The 23,738-nt window shown below is 40.8% G+C and overlaps 1 protein-coding gene across 3 annotated transcripts in view; it reads right to left on the bottom strand.

Moving 5' to 3' along the window:
- camsap1b (calmodulin regulated spectrin-associated protein 1b) overlaps positions 1-18,865 on the bottom strand; it is a 34,365-nt gene extending 15,500 nt beyond the window's left edge. For 2 of the 3 annotated variants that reach the window (XM_049578394.1, XM_049578395.1), the window contains exons 1-6: positions 18,425-18,865; positions 16,447-16,613; positions 9,673-9,935; positions 3,075-3,236; positions 1,431-1,511; positions 989-1,021 (exon numbers count right to left, since the gene is read on the bottom strand). In XM_049578394.1, the coding sequence (XP_049434351.1) occupies positions 989-1,021; positions 1,431-1,511; positions 3,075-3,236; positions 9,673-9,935; positions 16,447-16,612 (705 nt within the window). In that variant the 5' untranslated portion in view covers position 16,613; positions 18,425-18,865. The remainder of the gene's footprint in view (positions 1-988; positions 1,022-1,430; positions 1,512-3,074; positions 3,237-9,672; positions 9,936-16,446; positions 16,614-18,424) is intronic. The other variant, XM_049578396.1, reaches the window with a different exon arrangement.
- Positions 18,866-23,738: the final 4,873 nt, after the last annotated feature.

Raw genomic sequence — 23,738 nt, 5'->3', positions numbered from 1 at the left:
ACATGACCATTTTTGTTGCAGTCTAGAGCTCTGTTTATTTTAAACACAAACTGATCAAACATGCCAAACCCCTGCACAGGACTGATGCAATTATGAGACAACTATGCACAATCTAAAAGGATCACAGTCAGCACAACACAGCTGAGCAGCTAAAAAGATATTCATCCAAATAACTTACTACATACAGCATTTATTTATTTATTTATTACTATAAGGCATCTACAGTGTATTAGGAGGCCATTCAACAACATTATACCATCTGTACTGAGGCAGCTTTTGTCACAAGCCACAGGTGAAACTACCAAACTTAAGGAGCTCTACTACAAAATACGCTCTACATCAGGGGACTTCTCCTGACTAACAGTGAACATTGTACCGCTTTGGAGAGCCCCTCTGGCTCCAGCATGCAGTGGGCCAGCTCGTGCATGACATCAGGCTGACACACACACACGAGAGAGCAGAGATACTGTCAGAGGAGACCGTGTGCACAGAGGAAACAGTGTGTGAGAGCAGAAGAGAGAGACCGGAGGGGGAATGACAAAGCAGATCAGTGAGAGGAGGTGGCCAGGGATGGGACAGCAAAGCAAAGGAGAGGTGTAGGCATGGATTCCCTCTTATTCTCACTGGGCAAGCAAATACCAAACACACACACACACACACGCACAGCGAATCCACATGGCCTACTTGAGCTTGAAATGAGATAGCACACATTGCGTAGCTAAAAGAATATTTTTTAAACACTTCACAAAGGTCAGAATAACCTTACACCTGTGTAACATATTTGCCACAAGGGGAAAAAAAGAAACAAAAAAATAGCTGTCAGCTTTCTCCCCCTTGCTGACACACCGGCTACAAGCAGCACAGAATGAGCTTGAATGAGCCATGGTGGAGTGTGCGCCCACATCAACACAGAACTATGCGTGCAAGGGGGAGAGGGGGACGAAAATGGGGTTATGGGCGGGGGGGGGGGGGCTGGCATCCAACTTACAGGGACTAGCTTCCAATACCATTTGGAGGGAGACTATCCAGTTTGCAGGGATAAGAGAGGGGAGGGAGGGACAGATGAGGAACAGGAGCAGAGAGATCAACAGGTCAGAGGTCACAGACAAAAGGTTTGGATCTGCTTCCGGTTTAAACAGAGAAAAACAGAGCAGGGTCAGAACAACTCCAAAATGCCATTACGGAGAAACATTCCTTATCAAAACTAAGGATCCTGCCTTTGTCTTGAACCAAGTTTTTACTTGATAAAGATTTTGTGGCGAAGACACCTGGATAAAGACTAATGAGGGAAATGTTTTTAATAAAGGAGTTTCTCCTGAAAGACCCCATATACGAGAAATATCGAGCTACTGGCAGAAATCTGTTGGCCATTTTAGCTCTGGTAATTTAGGTTTCTTCTCCCGCATAGAAGACACTGTGAGTGCCATTACCTTTTGGTGGCTGGGGGACTCCAGGGGGTGGTGCTTGACTTTGTGCTCCCTTTCTGTAATTTCCCTCATCTTCGTGTTCACCTGCAGAAGAAATAATGACAGACTTAATATGTTTTCATGCACTCAAGATACCAGATACACAGAGGATAGACAGAAAAGAATATGCAGATAATTTAAAAAACATGTTTACATGCTCTGTAGTAACCAGGCTAATGTACATCAGCATATACATGCGACGGGTCAGTAACCAGTTTTTCCCCTACCCTCAACCTCGACCTGTGTTTTTTTCTTCGGTGCATGTGTCTGTAGCCCCCTTTACACTGCCTGTTCAAGACGGGAGTGTTACGCTGTTATACTGCCTCGCCGTTCTACGTAAAAAAGTGTGATCAGGGACCCAGGGGGCAGACTTTTCTCACCTTTAAGCCAGTAGCAGAGGTAGTTAACAGAGCCAAATCAATGTCTGTGTAACGGGGGGGGGGGCTAGCAGGACCGGATGGGTGCAATGTTTTGATGACTTGCTATGTGTGCAGCCCACCGCCAGGAGATCTAAAGCATGCAGCAGTTAGCAGCTAACTCATAGAAGAACAGCAGCCAAAAATGTCTGAGCAGAGGATAAGATCAGCTGCCATAACAGGGATGGTAAATGATTGCTATGCCATTGTTATTGTTTAGAAAGCATTGCCCGACACTTATCATATTTCACACGAACGGGCTGGTGCTGTTGTGTTACACGTCATGCCCGTCACGCCTCTTTTGCTTCTGCAATACTGGCATGCTCTCTAACATCACACACTGGAGCAGCATGGTGCCGCCATCATTAGTTTTGTATAAAAAAAAAAACAAAAAAACAAAAAACAGAGCTGGCTTAATGAAGGGTTTCTGTTGCCCTGTTGTAGGATATCTATATGAAAGAGCCTGTGTCACAGCAGACTGTCATCTCAGTGAGAGGTCAGATAGACAGAGCACAGCTCTTCTTCACACATCTGCGCAAAATGTGTCAGAATTTTACAAAGACTCAACTACTTGTCAGAGTTATTTAGAGTTTTGAAAGGCTATTTTGTGTTAGTCCAATAAAATAAGCCACCTTCAGCTCTGGCAAACTCTGATGCTATCAAAGTTTTCTGACATTTTATAGGCTCAACATTTAATAGATTATTCAAAATAACAATCTTTTATTCCCCCACTTAGGAATAAAAACTGTGAAGTGCATACAGACGTTTCCTTTTCCCAGACAGTGATGGTGTGGAACATCATGGCGATTAATGGACACACTGCGTCATGACTTTCACTGCCTCAGGCCTTCAACTCGTTGAAAGATGAGTGCAACATGAGCCTGAGCCTCTTGTGTGTGCACCAGATCCACACTCCTATCTGTTGGCCCTTCTCCGAGCACAAGTGATATTCGGTCTCAAGAAGACAAGTGGGGCACTGTCACTGATGATGTCAGCGTGAAAACAGCTTATTCCTACCACATGTTTCTGAGTGGCAGCCTTGGATTATAATGGACAAGACATTTAAGGAAAGGCTGGACTTGGTGCAAGACGTATGGAACGCTGATGGGAGTGTTAAATATGTGGTTTTGTGTTTCTTTATTGCATCTGCACCACTTACGTCTTTGCTGTGTGTGTGTTTGTGTGTTCAAACCTTGTTTATCCAGAAGACCATGGCATCCTCCAGGTCGAAGGGCAGCTCCTTGGAGGCACTGAAGGTAGAAAAGCGCTTGACAGAAGCTACCACTTTCTCGATGCTGATCATCTCCACTGTGTAAGCCATCATCAGGGCATCGATCATGGGCATGTGAGCACTCTGGGCGAGGGAGAAAGAGAAACAGAGGACAATTCAATTCATTGAATTTTTCCCCCAGTTTCCAATTTAATTAAGATCAAAGCTAGAGGCAAAGAAGATGAAACTGCAATCTAAAGCAGATTTACCCAAACAACATCAAGTCCATGAAGCTTATTAGTGTTGAATATAACCTATATGTGTTTACTTTGTAATTCCAGCAAATGAAGCCTATGCTAAAATACTGAAAGCATATTTTTAGTGTGTTTTAAGTATGCCCTTCCTGATGAAAACTGAGAAATTACCACCAGCTGCAGACATCACTTGACCTCACACATTAATCAAATTTTGTGCAGCTCTTTCTAGAGCCAAAAAAAGCTTCACACAGCTTTTCACATATGCAGTAGTGCTCCTCCAGACCTGTAAACAGACTTTGATGTGTAAAATAAGTGGGTGGGGTTCCCCTTTCAGTGCTCCTTCATCCTTCAGACATGTTTGTATGGCTCTTCTAAGAACTAGTTCATTTCAAGCATATCCCAGTCATTACTTTGGCAGGATATGAACTATTTCATGGTCATATTCTTTTATAAAAAGTGTTTGCTGAGCAGTGAATTCTTGGACACAGCAGCCAATATTAGAAAGCGATGCCATGGTGAGGAAACTTACATGACAGCACCAGTGTTGCTGATTACACTGGACATTTTACAAGAAAAGATGTTTGCTGATGATGGTCAATATCTGTAGAGCGCTGGGTTAAATTACTGCTAATGCAAACCAAACGTTTTCTACTGCTACAGCTTCACATTAAAAACATTTACCAAGTGAAACATGACTTGACTTTTATTACGAAGTAGTCACAGGAAATACAAAGTGTTTTACAGTGAGATTAGCACTAACACCGCGGTTGTGTGAAAAATGTCTCAAAATAAGACAACATCATTTTTGGCATTTTTTGACAGCAGATCATTTTGAAATATTGCAGCGAGCAATGAAAACAAGAAAAAGCAGCCACAGTGAGCTGTTAGATGAAGAGCTGCCGGCCACAGGCTGGTCACTTCCAACCACTTAGAAATGCAACCAATAGGGATGGGAATCGAGAACCAGTTCCAGCTGAGATCTGGTTTTAAACTGACCAGTCCTTTAATTGATGCCAGCATATTTTCCTGGCAGTTGCACATTGCAAAACAACAATGTCAAATCATGCGTCTACACTGGTGGAAACTTGTGACAAGAAAGAGTCATGGCAGAAAGGGACAAAGAGTCTAAAGCATGGCTTCATTTCACAAGGAAAGATGACAACAGTGCTGCATGTAATGTCTGTAAAATTAGGATTTCAAGTAACAGTGGAAACAACAGAGATGATAAACCAGTGGTGGTGACACTGAAAACTAGGGGTGAGAATCATCAGAGGATCCACGATACCATACTTAAGACACTATACATTACAGCAATCTTAAATATGTTGCGATACGCTGAGTATTAACAAAATATATTGCAATATATTGTGATGTATTACCTTTTTTCAACTGTAAATTATGTCCCTAGAGGAAAACTTTGTCATCATCTGTTTTATCTAATATGTTTAATAAGTTTTCAGTCTGTTCATCTCATTTTTCGCAGCAGCACAACGTATCTCGTGGCCTGAAAAAGCAATTCATTATATTATTCTAGTGGGCCACTTTAATTTGTATTTGTAATATTTATAATTGATGTATTTAAAAAATAGTTACTTGGCACTCTGTGGCGATACGATATTGCCACACAAAAATATTGCGATATTACAGTGTACTGATTATTTCAAGACCCTTACTGAAAACCTGTATGAAAAACAGTTTTTTTCCACAAAGAAAACTGATTAAGAATCAATAGGAAAACAATAAAAAAAATCAGGGGCAATAAGCAGAATCAATAATGGCACTTATTTCAATAAAATCTTAACAATTTTCAAAACAACAAAATCCTTTTCCCTCATAAATGCAATTAGGTTCCCTATTTGCATTAGGTTTAAATCTGAAATATTGCTAAATAGGCAATTTTTCTTTTCGCTTTGACACCATATCCTCCACCATCATCTTGTAGTCAAATCTCCTTACTGTCATCACCTGATATTTGAAATCTGACCCTGCTGCTGCTGCTGCTGTATGAAGCAGACACTTTCAGTTTAAAATTTCAGCATCCAATGTTCAACTAAGTAGTAGGCCTAATAAAAAAGAGAAATGGCAGTGGGGGAGGTGGGCATGTACTTTAATAGGTGTATGCCAAAACAAGGACTACCGCAGCAGCCTACTATACAGCTCTTCTGGGACAATCCTTCGGTTCCTAAACAACTGTGTAGCCTTAAATAACCTGCCACGGTTTAATCAAAGGTGACACCTCTCATTCAGCACAATGGGTGTCCCTTAAACCCTCTCTCTACATCCTAATGAAATCAAGGAGGCCCAGCAGGGGCATCCTCACCCCAAGTGGCCCCACACCTGGTGCTTACCAGTAAATATACTGCTTCTTGATAGCCAGAGTGGGAATTAACACAGGCCAAATAATCATAAATCTTTGTCCCCGGCTGGCACAACCCAGTTTTGATAGTCGCTCTCTTTTTTTGAATCTCATTCTCTGTAGAAGTCTGTGACTAAGGCTTTTTTTCTTGTCCACAAAATCACAATACAGCATGTGAATCCATTTACAGAACAAATACATACATGCCATTGTTTCAATCAGTGCTTTGTGTAACGTGCTGCTGGCCTAATCCAATTGGTGATGGAAGTGCTCGGAGATTAGCCTCGTTAACATAACGAATGAGGGCTATTCAGAGCTTTCACCACAGCACAACCTACATGGACAATAACAGTGTAAATCTACTTTCAGACAAAACTAGGCTGTAAGATATCAGACAGGGGGAAGTTGATATAGGAGGGAAGGATGAAGACTGACCAAAGGCTGCTTAAAGGGATTCATTCACACAGTGGATACTGTTCTGCTGAGCTGGTTTCTGTTTTCAAAGGCAATTTAATCATTAAGGCGTAAAGGTGTGTGTAGGATTTAGGGGGATTTATTGGCAGATATGTCATATAATATAGTGAGTATGTTTTCTTTAGTGTATAATCACCTGAAAATGACGTTACCTTAGAATCTACACAGGGAGCAGATCCTTGTCTATAGAGATCACCATGTTGCACTGCTATGTTTCTACAGCAGCCCAGAATAGACAAACCCAACACTGGCTTTGGATAGGGCAATTCGCCTTTTCATATCAGCCACCATAGTTAGCAGCCCCTCTGCAACTAGAGCGTCGCATTAACACTTATTTTCTAACATGAAACTGCTTTATTTAGTGTTTTTACTGCTTAAAATCACTGGATCAGATTGTTTTGGAGAAGAAGAGACCTCTGCAGATTGGCTCCCAGTAAATATCTCTTGAATGTCTGGATCAGAGAAAAGAGTTGAGTATACTTTGGCAGGTGCTGGGGGAGCTGTCTGTCTCTGACATGCCAAGCAGCATCTGAGAAACACTGATTTGTAACTTGAAGCTGCTTTATTTTGTGTTTTTACCGGTTAATCAACTGGTCAGTTTGTGTTTTGGGAGAGGGAATCCTTTGCGGGTAATTCGGCTCCCAGGAAAAAACTTTCTGAACAATAATCACTAAAGGAATTCTTATAGGGGGAAGTTTCAGATAGTTGCAATCTGCAAAGCTCACTGCTGGACGCCACTAAATCCCCCTAAATCTAAGGTAAATTTTTGTTCCTTTTCAACTGGCAAATCTCTGTTCTCAGTTGCTCTGCCATAATTCAAAGGATAATTCAGTTTCAAAAAAACTCTGTTCTTACAATTAATTTAGCAGCTTACAAAATCCATCGACTGTCAGGCTTTTCACACTAAGGTGCGGAAAAAACACGGGAAATTCTCTGTTAAATGTGCAATTCAATATAAGAAGCAGAATTTTGATATAATGTATGTGCAACATGATAATGCAGAAATAGATAATGTGACTTAAAAAAGGAGCACTGCATTTACCACCCAAGTGTCAAGAAGAGCTCAATAAACAAACGAAAGGCCAAATATAACAGCATGATGTGCTGTTAAATCTTTTGTTCTCCTCCAACACTCACTCTGCCCTTCATCAGCGCAGCGTGGAGTCCCATGGAGAGGGCTGCTGTTGCCCTGAGCTGTCTGTGCGTGTGACAGACAGCCCACGTGCATGCGCGCAGACACACACTAAAACACACATACAAAGGTTTAAGTGGACTCGAGAGGATGGCTAGCTTCTCAAGGTCTTACAACCCCCAGCTGTTGCCCCAACAAGAGCCAGACAAGGTGCAGAGGAACTCGCTGCAGGTGCAGAATCTGTTTCATTCACACTCACACACACAAATGTACAAAAATGCGAGTTGCTATGGAAACGCCTGTCAAGTCAGCAAACTGGGAGGGGGGGGTTCCAACAGTCTATTAGAGATAAGCGGTGTCCTGCTCAGGATTTTCCATCCCCTCACCGGGCTTTGTGTCTGGCTGCTTACACACGAGCCTGCGTGGATTATTTTGTCAGGCCGCTAGCAGGAAAAGCAGACGCACATCCCTGACTGGCCACAGCCTGCAGAGAGGAGGCCCGCTCAACACCATTTCTGGTTTCCATGGCAACAAAAGGGTAGGAAGATGGCTGAGAGCAAGTGAGCATGTTGGCGTTCACTCTATCCTGTGTGAAGTGCTCTCGGTGAAATTGTGAGACATGGGATCTCATTGCTACAGAAGAGGAAGGGGCGGGCTGCTCTGCACTTCATTCACTATGTTGTGACGTGGTGCTGTTGACTCAGGTGATGGCTTACAGGATGTGGGTCACACAGAAGACATTTGACCTGTTTAAGAGCTGATCTGTGAAAATATTTTAAGCATTACATTCATATGACGACTAAAGAAAGGATCAGTAGCAAGGCTGGATGAAAGGGAATTTAAACTGGGCATTCAAGGACAAAAGGAAAAGATTTTCAAGAGACCGGCATTCAGGAAATGCTCTTAACAGATTGACGAAAATGTAGGCTAGGTGAGAAAAATATCACCAACAATAAAATCCATTCTAAGAAGTATTAGCGGAAGAGTAACCCTCTTAACACTGGTGATTAAACTGCCTGTTCTGAGAGAGAGCACAGGCCTCATTTGTTTGTTAGGATTTGTGCATTATTTACTTCATGAACTAGATAGAAAGTAATATCATTGCTAAAGTAATATGTGGAAACTGCAGCAGAGAGGATGCATATGCTTAAGTTACAGCCATGTCCACATTTACTTGATGTTCTTTAGATTGTGAGATAATAAAAATAAGGTAGTTACCCCTATTTTGGGAGACTTAAGTGGCAGGCATGTCCACTGAACCATTACATTAGAAATTAATTCAAATTAAACTGTAGTTGAAACAACAAGTTGTCAGGTTTTTTTGTAGTTTAAAGCAACAATGCCAGAAACACTTTTGTTGCAGCTTCTCAGAAGTGAGCTGTTTTCTTGGACTTCAATCAAAAAGTATGGCAGATTAATCGATAATAAGAGTTAGCTGCAGTCCTAAATGAAATGCAATAATCAGTCATAATTTACTATGGTCAACCCCGACCTCCTGCTTGTGTTTGCTATGTAAAAGCACTGATGCATTGAGGCAATGAGGTGCTGCCTCTTTAATCTAGGTTAGATATGTTTACTACAACTGTTATCTATTAGAGATAAAATGGCAAAAATGCCAGTATTACTTTAAAATGTTCACATACAAAATGAGAAATGAGGACTAACAACAGGAGAAAGAACAGATGTGGATAACTATATTAAGTGTTTTTACGAGCGAACATAAGTCTGGCCAAAAGTCTGGAAACAGCATTGCCATAGCAAAATAACAAAGACAACACAAACCCTCATCCCAGCCCTCTCTTGCATATCAGTGCTCACACGACTCACATGAGTAACAGTCAAATTCCACCTCCTTATTTGAATATAAAGTGATAAGAGTGCAGGAGACCACTCCACCAAAACATCTCTTCAACTTATTTATATGCTGTAAATGATGTGAAACAACTGTGAATAATATAAATGCTTAATCACAAGGTTTCAAAGTTGCTCTTTACAGTAAACAGATGCTTTCCAGTGTCACCTGTGGCTGAAAATGATTGCACTACTGGATGAGGATAAAAGCAGTGGCCTCTTCCACTGATTTCACTGCAGTAAGATAATAAATCAGAAGCAGGAAGAGCTGCGGATGTTACAGGTAATGTGCAAAGTTGTTATAGCTCCTGGTCTGATTTCCTTCTTCTCTGACAGGCAATCTGTGCTACAAGTTACATTATGTAAAAGCTATGGCAACATCATAAACATATCGGTAATATTGACTTTAAATTTCAGCAGGAGCAGCTGCGCAAGTTATAAATGGTACATTAATGTACACTGAGAATGGAAATCCCCACGTCTACCCCAACTTTGTGTCCATCCACTCACCATTTTGATGGGCACGCAGGCCAGGTCCTCATCTGTGACGGGTGTATCGTCACTTTCCACGACATATATGCCCTTCCTGGACAAAGCCTGGATGACAGAGAGGTGCGACTGAAGAGACGCCGCCTGCTCCGTCTTGAGGATGAGGGCGCAGACACGGCAGTAGAGCTCGCAGGACAGCAGCAGGCGGATGACAGGCGGCTTGATGTGCTCCTGCTCGTACTGGTCTGTGTAAAATGGGTCCCTTAGGTCCTCTGGAATATGGTCTGCAACGGAGAGAGTGGTTAGGTGAACCATGTGGCATTGCCATGTGCAGTTTAGCTTTTAAATGGTGACATGGATCAAAGACAAACATATGGTATAGCTGATAACAGTGTAGTATGGTGACGCAGGAAAATGATGGTGCCTACAAGCATCTTTAACCAACAAAACTGTTTGCTTCAGCCAACACCCATCCAACTTCTACAGTGTCAACAGGCTACAGGAATGCAACAACTCTCCATGTAGTATTTGTTCTATGCCAGACTCAGTTTACTTGGAGCAAACACAGCCATTTGTGATTGTAAGTCACAGCTTCTTGCCTCAGGAGTTCATTGGGAAACAGATCCTGGCTAAGCCGAGTCCTCAGTGAGAGCAGGCCTCTCAGGTGACACCGTGGGCTTTGCCAGCACTTACTTAACAACGCTGGATCCACAAAAACGAAAAGAAAACAATGACCTGCACAAGAGATTCTGTTGCTTTGGATGTGAGGTCACTCTACAAAACGCAGAAATCACAGCCATATAAGGGCGTAGGATGAAGCTGTCGACTTCAGGCATGCACAAACCAAATTTTTACTGCGATGTAAACCATGCATTCAGGCTTAAAATAGGTGTCCAAAATCCTGCACAACGAAAAATGGGGTGGTGATAGAAGAACCCCGTTGTGTTAAATCTGTTTTGAACTGCGCCTGAGCTCTAGTAACACAGCGTAAGCCGTATGTGTGTATGCGATGTGTTCTTAGTGTCTGCTCTGACTGGCGGGATAAAGGGAGCCACTCGTCAGCAATCTCCTGCTCACAAAAACAGGAAGGCAGGCAGGCAGCTTCTTGCAGCTGGTTTTGTAGATGATAACGCACAAAGCACAAATGTTGAAATGCAGCTGGAGTGAGGAGGAAACAAACTAGATTTTGAGAGATATATTAAATACGTTGAGAAGAATAATAATGTATAAGACATGAGCTTGCAAAGACAGATTACACTGTCTGTTCAGGATGCCCACTGATTTCCAGTCACAGTCTTTGGGACTCTACAGTAGCTTTTTGAAGTAGGATGAGGGAGGTGTGACGGGATTAACCAGTTGTTTTTGTGGCCATCATCATATAATATTTCGTGGTGATTTTTTGGTTAGGTGCAAATTTGTGGTTTAACCCTTCAGTGCTGCAACTGTCACTTGTAAAGATGGTGCTTTTATCATTTTTTTTTAATCCAAAAATACAACAAAATTTGACCATTTATTGAGTACAGGAAAATTTACTGAGAACTAGAGTTGGATAAGAACACATGCTCAACATCAACAAGTCAGTCTCCTTGTTTGTTACATATTGTGGACACTTTCACATGCCATAGTATACTTCTTTTTGTAACAAATGAACCAAGAGGAGTAAACTTGATTTGACGACTGTCTTCCTGTGTCATCAGGGTCCACGTGGGGAAAACAAAATCTGGTGATGAACAGAATATTATGTAGCACTTAAATACCTCTGATGTGTATACATATGTCCTTTGGTGTCCCAAATAGCTCACGAAGCAATAACTGCTTATGAGCATTATGAGAACATTAGACAGCAAACCGACCAAATATAATTCAGGGCTTATTACTGTGGAATTGCTGACACACACTTTTTAATGGACTTAATGAACTGACAAAGTACACGAAGTCGAATACAAGAACAGCAGCTTTAACAGCTTTTGCCCCATTTATCAGAGAAAATATCTGTGCTGACGTGCATAAGTTTTACTATGGTTGCCACATGGATAAATAGGTCATACATACAGATAAATTATAGGATTGCGGACACATTTTAAGATCAGCAGATGGATTTATTCGTCATTGAACTCTTTAAAATAAAGCTAAAATCACATATCTGCTATCATAAAATTTTGTGGTTGGTTTGTTTGATTTCACACCACAAACAAACCGTACCAGTACCTGCTTGGAAGTGAGCCGAGACCCACTTTTTAAAATGGTTTCAGTTCAATTGTTCTGTCTGCACCAGGGTTTGATTGATAGCTTTCACACTAGCTCAGACTATCCGACGAAACACTCCAGGATTTGATTAAAACGAACTAAACAGCACAGGTCATACAGCCCCCTTAATTGTTGTTTTTGTGATTCCTCCTAAGCAGAGTGCTGCTGTCTCTCTTCAGATGTTAGATTTGTTTTTGTTTATGCCTGTACACAGTTCATCACTTGTCATTTGCTGATGCAACGTAGAGATGCAAGCAGGGATGTCCCAAGCCGATTTCTATTAGGAGGTAATTAGGAGTCTTTGGTTTGATGCATCAAATCTCCTCGACAATGCAACTTTAACATTTGTTGTCATGTAAGAATGAGACCGACATGGTTATCTTGAAATGATTAACCATGAAGCCCATTTGTGTCAGTGGCTGTTAATGATTAAATCACATCGATCCTGTATACTGTATTCCACGTGCATTACAACAACACGAGACTCGCCGATGTGCTCACTGCCACCATACACGTGGTGCAAATAAGGATGTCATTGTACAACAGCATTAATCTATTATGCACAACACCCAGCAGTGTGGGTCATTCCTGGAGAGCTGCGTCCGAGTATATAAACCCATTAGAACAGTGGGAATGATTGTGAATGAAAACAAAGGGGTCTGGCTTGGGCGAGACTTCACGTTTGACTTCATTCCGCAGACACTGATGTCGTGTGGCAGCTGCCCCCCCGCCCTTCTGTCACCAGGAGCCAGGCGGAAAGATTTACTAACTGGGATGGGGTGGAGCATGAGGAGAGGGTCTGGCAGCAAGACCCATGATGTGCTCCAGCAGAGTCAACCAACCATGATCAGCACCACAACATGATCAGCACAAGCAGGGGAGAGCAGGGTTATGGACCGGCAATGTGCCTGTCACAATGACAGGTGCTCACTCTTGTTGTGTCTGGCTGTGTGTAGCTCAGGCTGGGAGCAGCTGTGGCACATGCAGAGGGCAGTGGGACGGGACAGCATGTACACAAACACAGGCATGCGCGATCAAAGACGTAACAGGGAAGCAATGCTGATGTATACACGCCAGATGCATCTGAATCCCTGATGAGCCCCCAACATCACGGGATGGCTGCAGCTATTTAAAATAAAACTACATCACTTTTAATGTTTACACAGCATGATGTGTGTATGTATTTATATGAGTCATTAGGGCTGTACAGAATGTAATTTTTTTATGCACAGAGCTTCTATTGAGGTTCCTGAATAGAGCTTTAAACATCTGTTGTCATATTTTCTCCATCACCTACCACCTAACAAATACTGCAAGTCGGAAGAGTCATGTCCAAACAAGACGTAGCATGGCTTACCTACGTCTTTATTTCCAGTATGTATAATACTAATGATAATAGTGTAGCCTCTCTGCAACTGTGCAGAAACACTGTGTTTAAACAGAAGCAATAAACATGGAAAGAAAGCATTCAAATGTTATTTCAGAATATGAATGTCAACGTTATGAATGAAGCGTCAAAGCGTCTTAATATTGGGTACACCCCTGCCAGCCAGGCAAACAACTGTGCAGCATTAACAGTGAAGCAGATACCACATGAGCCATAGGGTGAAAATAAAATGAGCCTAGTATATTCAGTTCCCATGGGAGGAAGATAATTGCAGCAGCACCTGGGAGAGTTGCCTCCTGTGGGCTACCAAAGCTTTGGGGCAAATGTATGCTTTCTACTGTAGCTGAGCAGCAACTCCACCCAAGTCCATCCATGATGCTTCATTTCTGTTTATGTTGTTATGCTTCATCGTTAAAGCTGCATCGTTAGCAAGGGCCTCTGATGACTGATAGTGAACTGAACTAGCAAATGCCTAAGAGCCTTTGAATGAACTCTGAGAGAATATAAGTCTAATGACCCTCAGAGCAGAGGTTTACAGCACAACTCTGGGCTAAAAAACAGACAAAAGAGACAATAGGTTTCTACCCATAACCTGGATTACCAACTTTACTGTCATTTGTTTGACATGAATGCTTCAGCTGCATTGGGAAATCTGTGTAATGACCACAGATATGTAAGAGACCGCAGCATACAAAGGAAAGCTTGTCTGAACGTCTGAAACGATGACGGATGATTCGACCAGAGACGACACTGATGCAACAGACATGCAAAGCAGTGACTGATGGGACTTGTGCATCAGATAGCTGAGGCTCATACTAAGTTTAACTGCTTCGAAAATCGAAAGGTAAATAGCAGCCTGCAGGAAAATAATGGCGACACACTGTGATGTTAATCCTACAACAATGTCAGACCCTGATGATGAAACACCTGCCAAACAGTCAGGATGTTACGCGTTGCTGTGTCTGAGTTCAGAGGTTAAATATTAATTAAGTGAGTGAAGGCTCTCAGAGAAAAATTAGGCCAACATTCACGCACATGACAGTTTTTTTCCTCATGGTTAATATATAGGTATGAACAAAGACACACTGGACTGCGCAGCCTATAGTAATTCACTGTGTATCTAAATCTGAAAACATGCCATCACTGCATTGGCTGGAGATATGAAGGGCGGGAATCTTGCCTAACTGGAACTTGTCATGATGGCTGATTACCTGCTAGTAGAACAAGGAAACCTGCATGCAGGCGGGAAAATAATAACCACAATCAACTGTTCATTGCTGTTCACTTCCAACTACTGATAAAAGGTTTAAAGTATGCAGCACACTCACTCCACAGAGCAACATAAAAGCCAATCACCACTACTTCCAACATCTATCTATGTTTTGTATCCTGGTCACAACCACTATGTGCCTACGAGACAGAGGTAGCTGCACTGGTTATGTTTGCAGTAAATCTTATTTAAACACTCAATTGGCAGTATCGAATATAAATCTGATCAAAATCCCTCTAAAGCATTTCAATAAATTCCGATACATTAATCTTCATGAAAGTAAGATTTATTGCAAGGGTGGTATATTAGTCTCAGAGCATAGGTGCACAATTTTCCATGTGAAGTTTATAATAAAAACACTTGATTTGAATAACCTCTTATTAGCGTAAGACACACCTCTGAATACATTTTTGCACAGAGCAAGGACTGGGGATGTTATCCTCCATCAGTTATATTTAAAACACATTAGAAAGAAATCTTTAATGATCATTACAAACACGGGTAATGATTACAGCAAGCAAAACCTGTTTCAATATTCATATGGGCACCTGACTACTGTTTTTAGACCGACTTGAAATTTTCTATTTAAGCTGTTTTAGTATTTTTTTAATCAAATTAGTTTTAGCTAAATGTAAAATAATAACTAATAAACTGGCAACTCCATGAACATTCCTACAAGTATTCCCAAACTTTACATCTGCAGTAAACCTAGGCATTTGCAATATATCGATATTAAATCGATAAAGTGATATGAGACTAGACTTTAACTTTTTGGAAATCTCAAGTGCTGTCTATTGCTGGTTTTCATGTCTGCGTTAGAGTAAAGTGATGTAACTTTCTGCTTATTAGACTGTTCTATTATTTGCCTTTACCCACTTGGTCATTATTTCCACATTACTGATTCATCAAACATCTCATTGTACAAATATTTTGTGAAAGCACAAGTAATCAACTCCACATCGTCGGAATATCAATATCGAAGTATTTAGTCAAAAGTATTGTGATATTTGACTTTCTTCATATCGCCTAGTCCTAAGTAATTTCATAGAAAAAAAAAATATATCTATGTATATTTATAAAAATCTCTCCTCTTGATGTACATGACCTATCTGTGTCCAGTAAAAGAAATTAGACTTTGATATCAGCTACGCAACCGAAGATAAGCAGTGTTAGTGCTAGGGTTTTTAAGGTTGCCGGTTCTGCAGCCACAAGGAAATTGCTCCTTAAGAATTGTCCTGTAATCTATACAACTCATCTCAGCCCTGAAATATATTCAACTTACAACTACTGCAAGCAAGACAGGAAAATCTGGCCTAAAGGCCCAGTTACTAATGCTGATACCATCTTAGCAGGGAGTGTGAGTGACTGGCAGTGCAGATCAGTATTTTCCATGCTCTGAGTACAGTCTAACAAATATAGCCTAATCCTCAGTGCCTGTCACTCAGCCTGATTTGGGTTCAATCTACTGGCCAACCGACAAGAATGAAAGGATCTGGTGAGTCAGTGAGTGAAGCTTCAGTTGCCAAGTGTCACAGGGGAATTAGTGTTGGCCCGAGTGCACACATACATAAATATTTCTTTCTCCTTCTCTTTTCCTGTCAATGTTTCGCCATGGAAGCTCTACACAATCTGCAGATGGGGGTATAAACAAATGGTTGCAACAAAAACATCTGAAATAACAATGAGAATATGAGGAAAATATGCAGCAGATAGCGCTATCTAAGGTTATAAAAACTCTGTGTGGTCATGAATGTGCTATCTGTCAAATCTTTAATGGTACTATAGATATACAGATAATTATTTAGTGAGTCAGTAATATAACCGCCTGTAAATCTCAACAAGGAAGCATACTTAGCATTTGTGTAACGTGAATGTAAATGTAATAACTTACCGATGCCATAGGCTTTGGCAAACAGCCACCGCAGGTTGGCAGCTATCTTTGCTCTGGCCGAGTCGTACATCTCCAGTGGTACGACTTCCATTGTGCCTTCTGCAGCCCCAGCCAAATCCACTTTTCTTCTGGTACTGTCCCCGCCAGCACACAAATCAACATCCATCCTTAAAAAAACAGAAAGCAATAATAACATGATGTTAGAGTTACAATTACACTGAACATACTGCTGAGTAACGACAGCTAAATAACAGGACACGAGCCATCCACAATATGCCAAGTTGCAAGTCACACTGGCATGACTTGTGTAAGTGGCTGGATGCCCTATCAGTGTGATTCCTCAATGAATAATTAAACAACATCCTCCTCTGGTGTTTGTTGATTATTAAGGAAAGTACTGTTTTGGGTGTCGCTGTTAATCTTCCCTTTGGAAGTCAATTAGGCTTAAATCTGGTGGTTGAGGGAGAAGTACAAAGTAGCATCCTCGCAGGCGTGATCACATTCATTATGTCGAATGCTTCATGACAGAGAGGAGCCAGTGTCTTTGCAGTATCTGGTACTTACATAAACCTACACTGAGTCCTACGGTGACTGGAAACAGTGCTAAACATAAGATTAAACTGTCTAGTCATGATGTATATTTAGGAAAGCACAAATGTACTGTACTAGTCCACAAGCGCAGAGCAAAAGTTATCTGATGGTGGTCAGTAACTTCTTTCCTACACCCAGTAAATGACCACATTAGTTGATTGATTCAAACCAAAGTAGCATCCTTGCAGGCGTGATCACATTCATTATGTTGAATGCTTGATGACAGAGGAAGACAGTGTCTTTGCAGTATCTGGTGCTTATATGAACCTACAGTGAGTCCTACAGTTGCTGGAAACAGTGCTCAATATAAGATTGAAACTGTCTGGTTATTATGTGCAAAGCAAAAGGTATCCAATGTTGGTCAATAACTTATTCCTACTCCCACTAAATGATCACATTAGTTTCTTTAATCAAAATGTATTGCAGAAAGCACATTGTGACCATTACAAACTGAGAAATCTAACTGATTGTTGGTAAAGCTAACTTCTCACCTCAAGTCCTGCGACATGAAGACATCACAGCTAAAGATTGCTAGTTTTCTACCACACTGACTTCACTTAAATATTTCTGTGTCATGTCTATTCTAACCCTTGATTAATTTGGGTCATATTTTTGTTTTGATTCTTAGTCATCTCTCATTTGAAACATTCTGTAACTGTATTTCTAAAAGTGCTCTGCAATCAAAAGTGATTAATGCCTATAAAGAGCCATCTGCAGCAAGTCCTGCAGACTTATGTTTCTAATCAGTGCCTAAATGAAACTCAGAGCACTTTCACTTTCAATTGCCCCTTCAGGCTGATGCCTTGCATAGACATTTCCATTGGACTATTACAGTAGCCACTTTCTTAGGCGTGAACAGACAGACTTTGTTAATGAAAATGAATTAAATTAAGCCTAATGTCACAACAGCAGCATTGCTTCTTGCACTATAGGATGGCAGGGTTGAGGAAAAACAAGTGCATATAGCTGCCTTCAAATACTTTCATGCGAAGGTAATTTCTTTCGCCAGAAAACTCAAGTTAACCTCAGTAAAGTTAATGTTATATTAGCTGTAGTATTAACTCAACGTTACCTTACCAGCTCACCATTATGTTGCCATTAACGGCCCAATGCTGGCTTGATGAACAAGCTAGATAATTGCTAATTAATTAGATTAGCTACAATTATAGCGTTACTATGTTGATGCTATGATAACCAAGTGAACGTGGGAACAACCGTTAGGTGACAGAGCACAGATTTGCCTAACATTAGGTTAGCTAAGCGGCCATGCATGCAAATGTACAGCAGCTAACTGCCCCGCTAACCGTTAGCTTGCTAGTGTGTTAACAGGAGCAGCGCTGCATTTATCGGCCCCGTGAATGACGTTAGCTCACTGGCAAGACATTACCTTGAAAGGTGTGGTGTGTCTCCAAGTCACCCTTCAGTTCCGTCGGGGTAAACAATTATCCAAGGACCTGCCTCGCTTTACAGTGGCCTGCTGTGTGGAAAATACCCCAGCCGCAGCGGCGCATCGTAGCCAGCTAATAATGCTAGCAGGGGAGGCGAGTCTGGACGGTCTCCTCCCAGCAACAAGACCCGATTCGCGGCCTGTGTGACAACCGCTCCGCGGCAGGCTTTCAGTTCAAACAGACGCCAGGCAGAAAAGGGGGGCTGTCCGGTGAAGAAACACGACGTACGGACACTGTCCCGTTTAAAAGTCTATCTCTGTACCAGACGCCTCATGTTAGTTAACACGTAAACACATATCTAAGTGGCTCGCGCTGAGCAGCGAGAACCGGCGGTGTGTTCGCGCTCTGCCCATGGAAATGTAATTACCATCCCAGCCGTCGTAAAGGCGACGACTGCGCATGCGTGATTACCTTCCAGCCCTCTACTAGTAATACTGGTAATAACTGTCAATAATATATCATCCGTAACTGGCTCTCCTAGTTATGCTTCATTCATCCATTAAATCACTTGGCTCAGATTATAAATCTGCTGTGATTTATCTACACTTGTTGTAACCACAAAACCCAAAATACCCGAAATATTTGTGTAAAAAGTTAACTAATACATCTACCATACCCAGTTCTTCCTTCTTAAATTATATTTCAGAATAAACATATCACAATATTTGTCCACATTTTTATTCATGTAGTCCTGTGTTGTTCCTGTGACATTGACAAATGTTGCTATCTAGTGGTGAAACATTTTATTACAACTTGAATGTTTCAGTGGTTTTCTTCGAAGTATGAGTAACAACATTAATTTATGTGCAGTCAAAATATAAATAAATAACTTGGTATTCTAATTACTATAGATTAAATTATGACATTTAAACAAAATTATAAATATTGAGAATATAAATTAAAGTGTGCTCTAGTAATCTTTTTCAGAGGACTGCTGTATAATTAAGAAAATGAGGGCTCCAGAGTATTGCATTAACATCACAATTGAAATAGGCATTTTCAAGTTAAATTCATTTATAAATGACTTGTGAGCATTTTGTTTTTGTTACAGTTATCACTAGGCAAAGCAAAGCAGGTTTATATATATATATAGCATATTTCAGCAGCAAGGCAATTAAATGTGCTTTACATAAAACTTCTAAAGCATTTTGACAAAGTGCAAAATAAGCACATAATAAAAGAACATTTAAATGCAATTCAATATGACATTAAAGAGCTAGGGAATAGGGAAAAAAACAAAGTTACAGTGCAATTTAAGAAATAAATATTTGATTAAATTAACTCAGTTCAATAGAACTTTATTTATCCCGAAGGAAATTATTGTGCCAGAGAATGCTTCAAATTACAGTTAGACTAAATATAGTAAACACAATTTTAACTATTCGCAACCAGTACCAACCAGACAACCAGTGGGTCCCCCGGGTCAGGGTCATTCACTGGGCCCAGATTTAGAACACTAGAGTATTAAATATCTAAGAATATACAAATATACAAGATGGCAGCAAAGAGAAAAGTCTTTAGCCTTGATTTAAAAGAGCTGAGAGTTGCAGCAGACCTGCAGTTTTCTGGGAGTTTGTTCCAGTTGTATGGTGCATGAAAACTAAAGGCTGCTTCCCGATGTTTAGTCTTCACTCTGGGGACACAAAGCACACCTGTCCCAGATGTCCCAAATGATTAGAGGTCATTGTTCTGTAGCAGAAGATCCGGGGCCGGTTGCACAAAACACTGTAAGTAAATATTTTCTTAAAGTCCTAGTTAAGGTTTCCTCAAAATAAAACACCCTTAAGTCTTCTCCCTTAGGTTTTCTTTAAATGCTCACTTAAGTATTTATGGTTTTCTCCTGGTCTTGGTCCTATACTTAAGGAATCCCTAGACATTTGCACAATAGACCTCAGCAACTGCAGTTACTGTCTTAACTGCAACATGACAGAGTTTATAGTGATACATTTAAAAACAACTAACACACCCTGAGAAGAGTGTTTTGCCACCAGGAGAACCCGATGGATACCCTTTTGATTTTACACTACAGATTTGACTGAATTAATTTTCGTCGCTTTCTGTTTTCTGGTATTTGGGGATCAAATTTACTTGTGCTCTCTATGATTGTATTCCTCCAGAAGTATAATTTTTCCTCCTCTGACCAATATGGTTTTCTCATCATCTTTTCTTCTGCAGTTTTTTCACTATCTAACTATAACGCAACTTTATGAGATTATAACAGGCATCACAAGTGTGAGTCCAAGCAAACAAATGATTTCCATTGAAACTTTTACCGCTGTAAAATCTCTTTCAACGCATTAAATGAGTTACTGTTTGAGAAAGTAATTTAATTTTGGTCAGATCCTAAAAGGAAACCAAGAGCACTGCAGAGGTAGAAATTATTTTAAAATTTATATAGACTGCACATGGTCACAAACTAATAATTGCTGTATGTTTCACAGACGGAGGAATCTGAGAGATTTGGAGAAATCAGCTGGTCTTCAGGAAGCCCCAGAGGAGGACAAAAGAGCCACAGCTGCTCTTGAAGAGGCCTTGAAGAAGGAAGATACAGCCAGAGCTCAGCAGAAAAGAAACCCTCAAGAAAAAGACACTCTTACAAAGGAAGGAGCAAGCTGAAAAAAACAGCCTCAGTATTGAGACAGAGCTCATGAAGGCACAAGTGGCTGATCTAATGAAGTCAAAGAGGGAGCAGCAGCAGAGCAAAGCAAAGCTCAAAAGAAACAATCAGCCAAATGGCCACTGAGCTTGAAGAGGACAAGAGGGAGATTGAGGAGCTCAGGAACGATCTGGAAGCATCCTCTTGTCAGCAGGAAAAAGAAAAAGCAGAGCTGGAAGTCAAGGCTCTAAGGGAACGCTGGAAAAGGGCGATGAAATTCAAACCCTGCACTTCAATCTCCTGAATCTTCAAAACGACATTGACGTCAACGACAACATTGTTTCCTCGCTTCAAGAGGAAGTGAACCAGTGGGCCGAAGAACAGGACCGTCTGACTCGTGAGAACCAAGAACTTGCTTCTGAGAACAAAAGGCTGCAGGGTGAACTTAAGGCTGCTCTCTATGCTTGATCAAAAGCAGCTTCAGGAAGATCGAGAAGCTCACAGCAAACTCGAAAGTGTATCGAAACATCCAGATCCAAGAGGAAGAGCTCTCAGAGAAGACTCTGGCTTTAGAGAGGAGCCAGATCACTGAAAAGTTCTCAAGGTCATCCCTCAAGAATGAGAGAGAGAGTGTTTTGAGCAGATGGTTTAGAGAAGCAGTCTGCATTCTAAATTCACTGTCATGGAGAAAGAATATGACAGCGTGAAATCTAAACACTGTTGTCTCTCTGAGCACTTTGATGTCAAAGAAAGACGATACCATCTCTGAGAATCAGTTCACTATCTCCAAGCTTCAGTGTATCGTGGACAGTTTCAAAGCACTGGAGTCAGAGAGCAAGACGAGACAGGCAGAATTTGAAGAGGCCTTATAACAGGACAAGACAAGAAACTCAGAGTTGCAACAGAGACTTGATCAAATCACCTTTGCTCTTGAAAAAGAAAAAAACTAGATGTAAGAAGCACCGCGTCGAGCTCAAGGAAGCTTCAACCCAGCAGATTAAAACACTGAAGGAAAAGCAGACATTGACCGTGGCTCTGCAGAAAGCTCAGGACGACTACTGCAGGCTTCGGGAACAACAGCTTGCAGAATCAAACTTCCAGCTCAGACACGTCTGGGACACCGAGCTCAGACTCAACCAGCAGGAAACTGCCCTGGATGAGAGCACAAAGGCATATTGAAATTAATTCTGATTATCTAGACCTGCTGAAAACTCACAGTGCCATCCAAATCAAATATGAGAGACTCAGTTATGCACAAGGAAACCCACAACCAGACTTCAGCCCACCTCAGTTCACAGTTAAACTCTAATTTTTCTGCACATACGACATCTATACATGCTCGTCTGTCTGTCCGAGGAGAGGGATCCTTCTTCTGTTGCGCTTCCTAAGGGTTTCTTTTCACTTTTTTTTCCCTGTTAAAGGATCTTTTGGGGGGAGTTTTACCTCGTCTGAGTCGAAGGCCTAAGGACAGAGGGTGTCATATGCCGTTCAGATTGTAAATTTGTGACTTGAGATACTGGGCTATATTAAAAATATGACTTAACTATGAAGACTCTCAATCATACAGATGACAGGAGATCTAAAAGCTGTTTTTGGACAACGCTCACTCAAGAGATTTAATCAGTTTTACAGACAGATCGTGGACTCCAGGAGTGTAAATATAGCCAATGCAGGCAGTGCGGTTTACTTTAAGGGCCCATGAGGTGGGGGGCCCATAGAGAGAGTGGGCCCTCAAACAGTGTGTTCCATGGAGAATGGGCCCTTATGAGTGCTTGCGACCTTGTTAATATGCCTGTTTTCAAAGAAGAAAACAGACATCATAAAATAAAATGAAATAAAATAAAACAAAATAAAATAGAATAAAATAAATTAAATAAGATAAAATTAAATTAAATGTAATTAATTTTTTTTATTATTTTTTGTAAAATAGTCATTAGCAACTATAAAAAAAAATTATACACTCATTCTATAAATCAACTGTTAAAATTGTTAAATAACTTTTTTTTTCCTTGGCTATTTTTTGTTATATACAGATATGCAGTGATGTTGATGTTATCCAAAGTCAGGTCTCTGATCATGTGACTCCAAAACAATTTAACTTTACATCATCCTTTGAATGTAATATTTTATTTATTATTGTGTGTCATATGTAAGCAATGTGTCAGTTAGTCAATCAAATGCTGAATATATACTTTAAAAAAAAAAAAAGTCCTCTTATTTGAATCAGTCATTCCAAATCAAAGTGCAAGATAATTGTGAAAATGAGAAAGGTGTAACTGACATCACTAGGTCCTTTTAGTAGCTTTTCTGGAGCTTTTCCTCATGTCACATGAGCTTTATTAGCAGGGGGAGGTTTTTGCTCACTTAAAGGATTTCTCATCAATGTTGGCTTTAAAGACTTCTCTCTCAGAAACCTGCAACCTGCAGCCTAGTGGCAATTCTCACACACTTCACATTGTTTCTTCGCTGTATTTTTTTTACTGTGGCATATCAAAATGTTTTCTGTAAGCCTTCACAGGTTCCAAAATTGCATCCATGCTATTACTAAAATTTCCCATCAACCTGACACTCCCAGAGGGACAAATTAAATACTACATATGCATACAAAAATACATTCATTCACTCACTTCTATACATGAAGCCTCCTGTTTCCTGAC

The sequence above is a fragment of the Epinephelus fuscoguttatus genome, linkage group LG6 (assembly GCF_011397635.1).
Source record: "Epinephelus fuscoguttatus linkage group LG6, E.fuscoguttatus.final_Chr_v1".
Classification (NCBI taxonomy): domain Eukaryota; kingdom Metazoa; phylum Chordata; class Actinopteri; order Perciformes; family Serranidae; genus Epinephelus; species Epinephelus fuscoguttatus.
The sequence above is the reverse complement of the archived record's forward strand: the minus strand, read 5'-3'. Positions and strand labels throughout refer to the sequence as shown.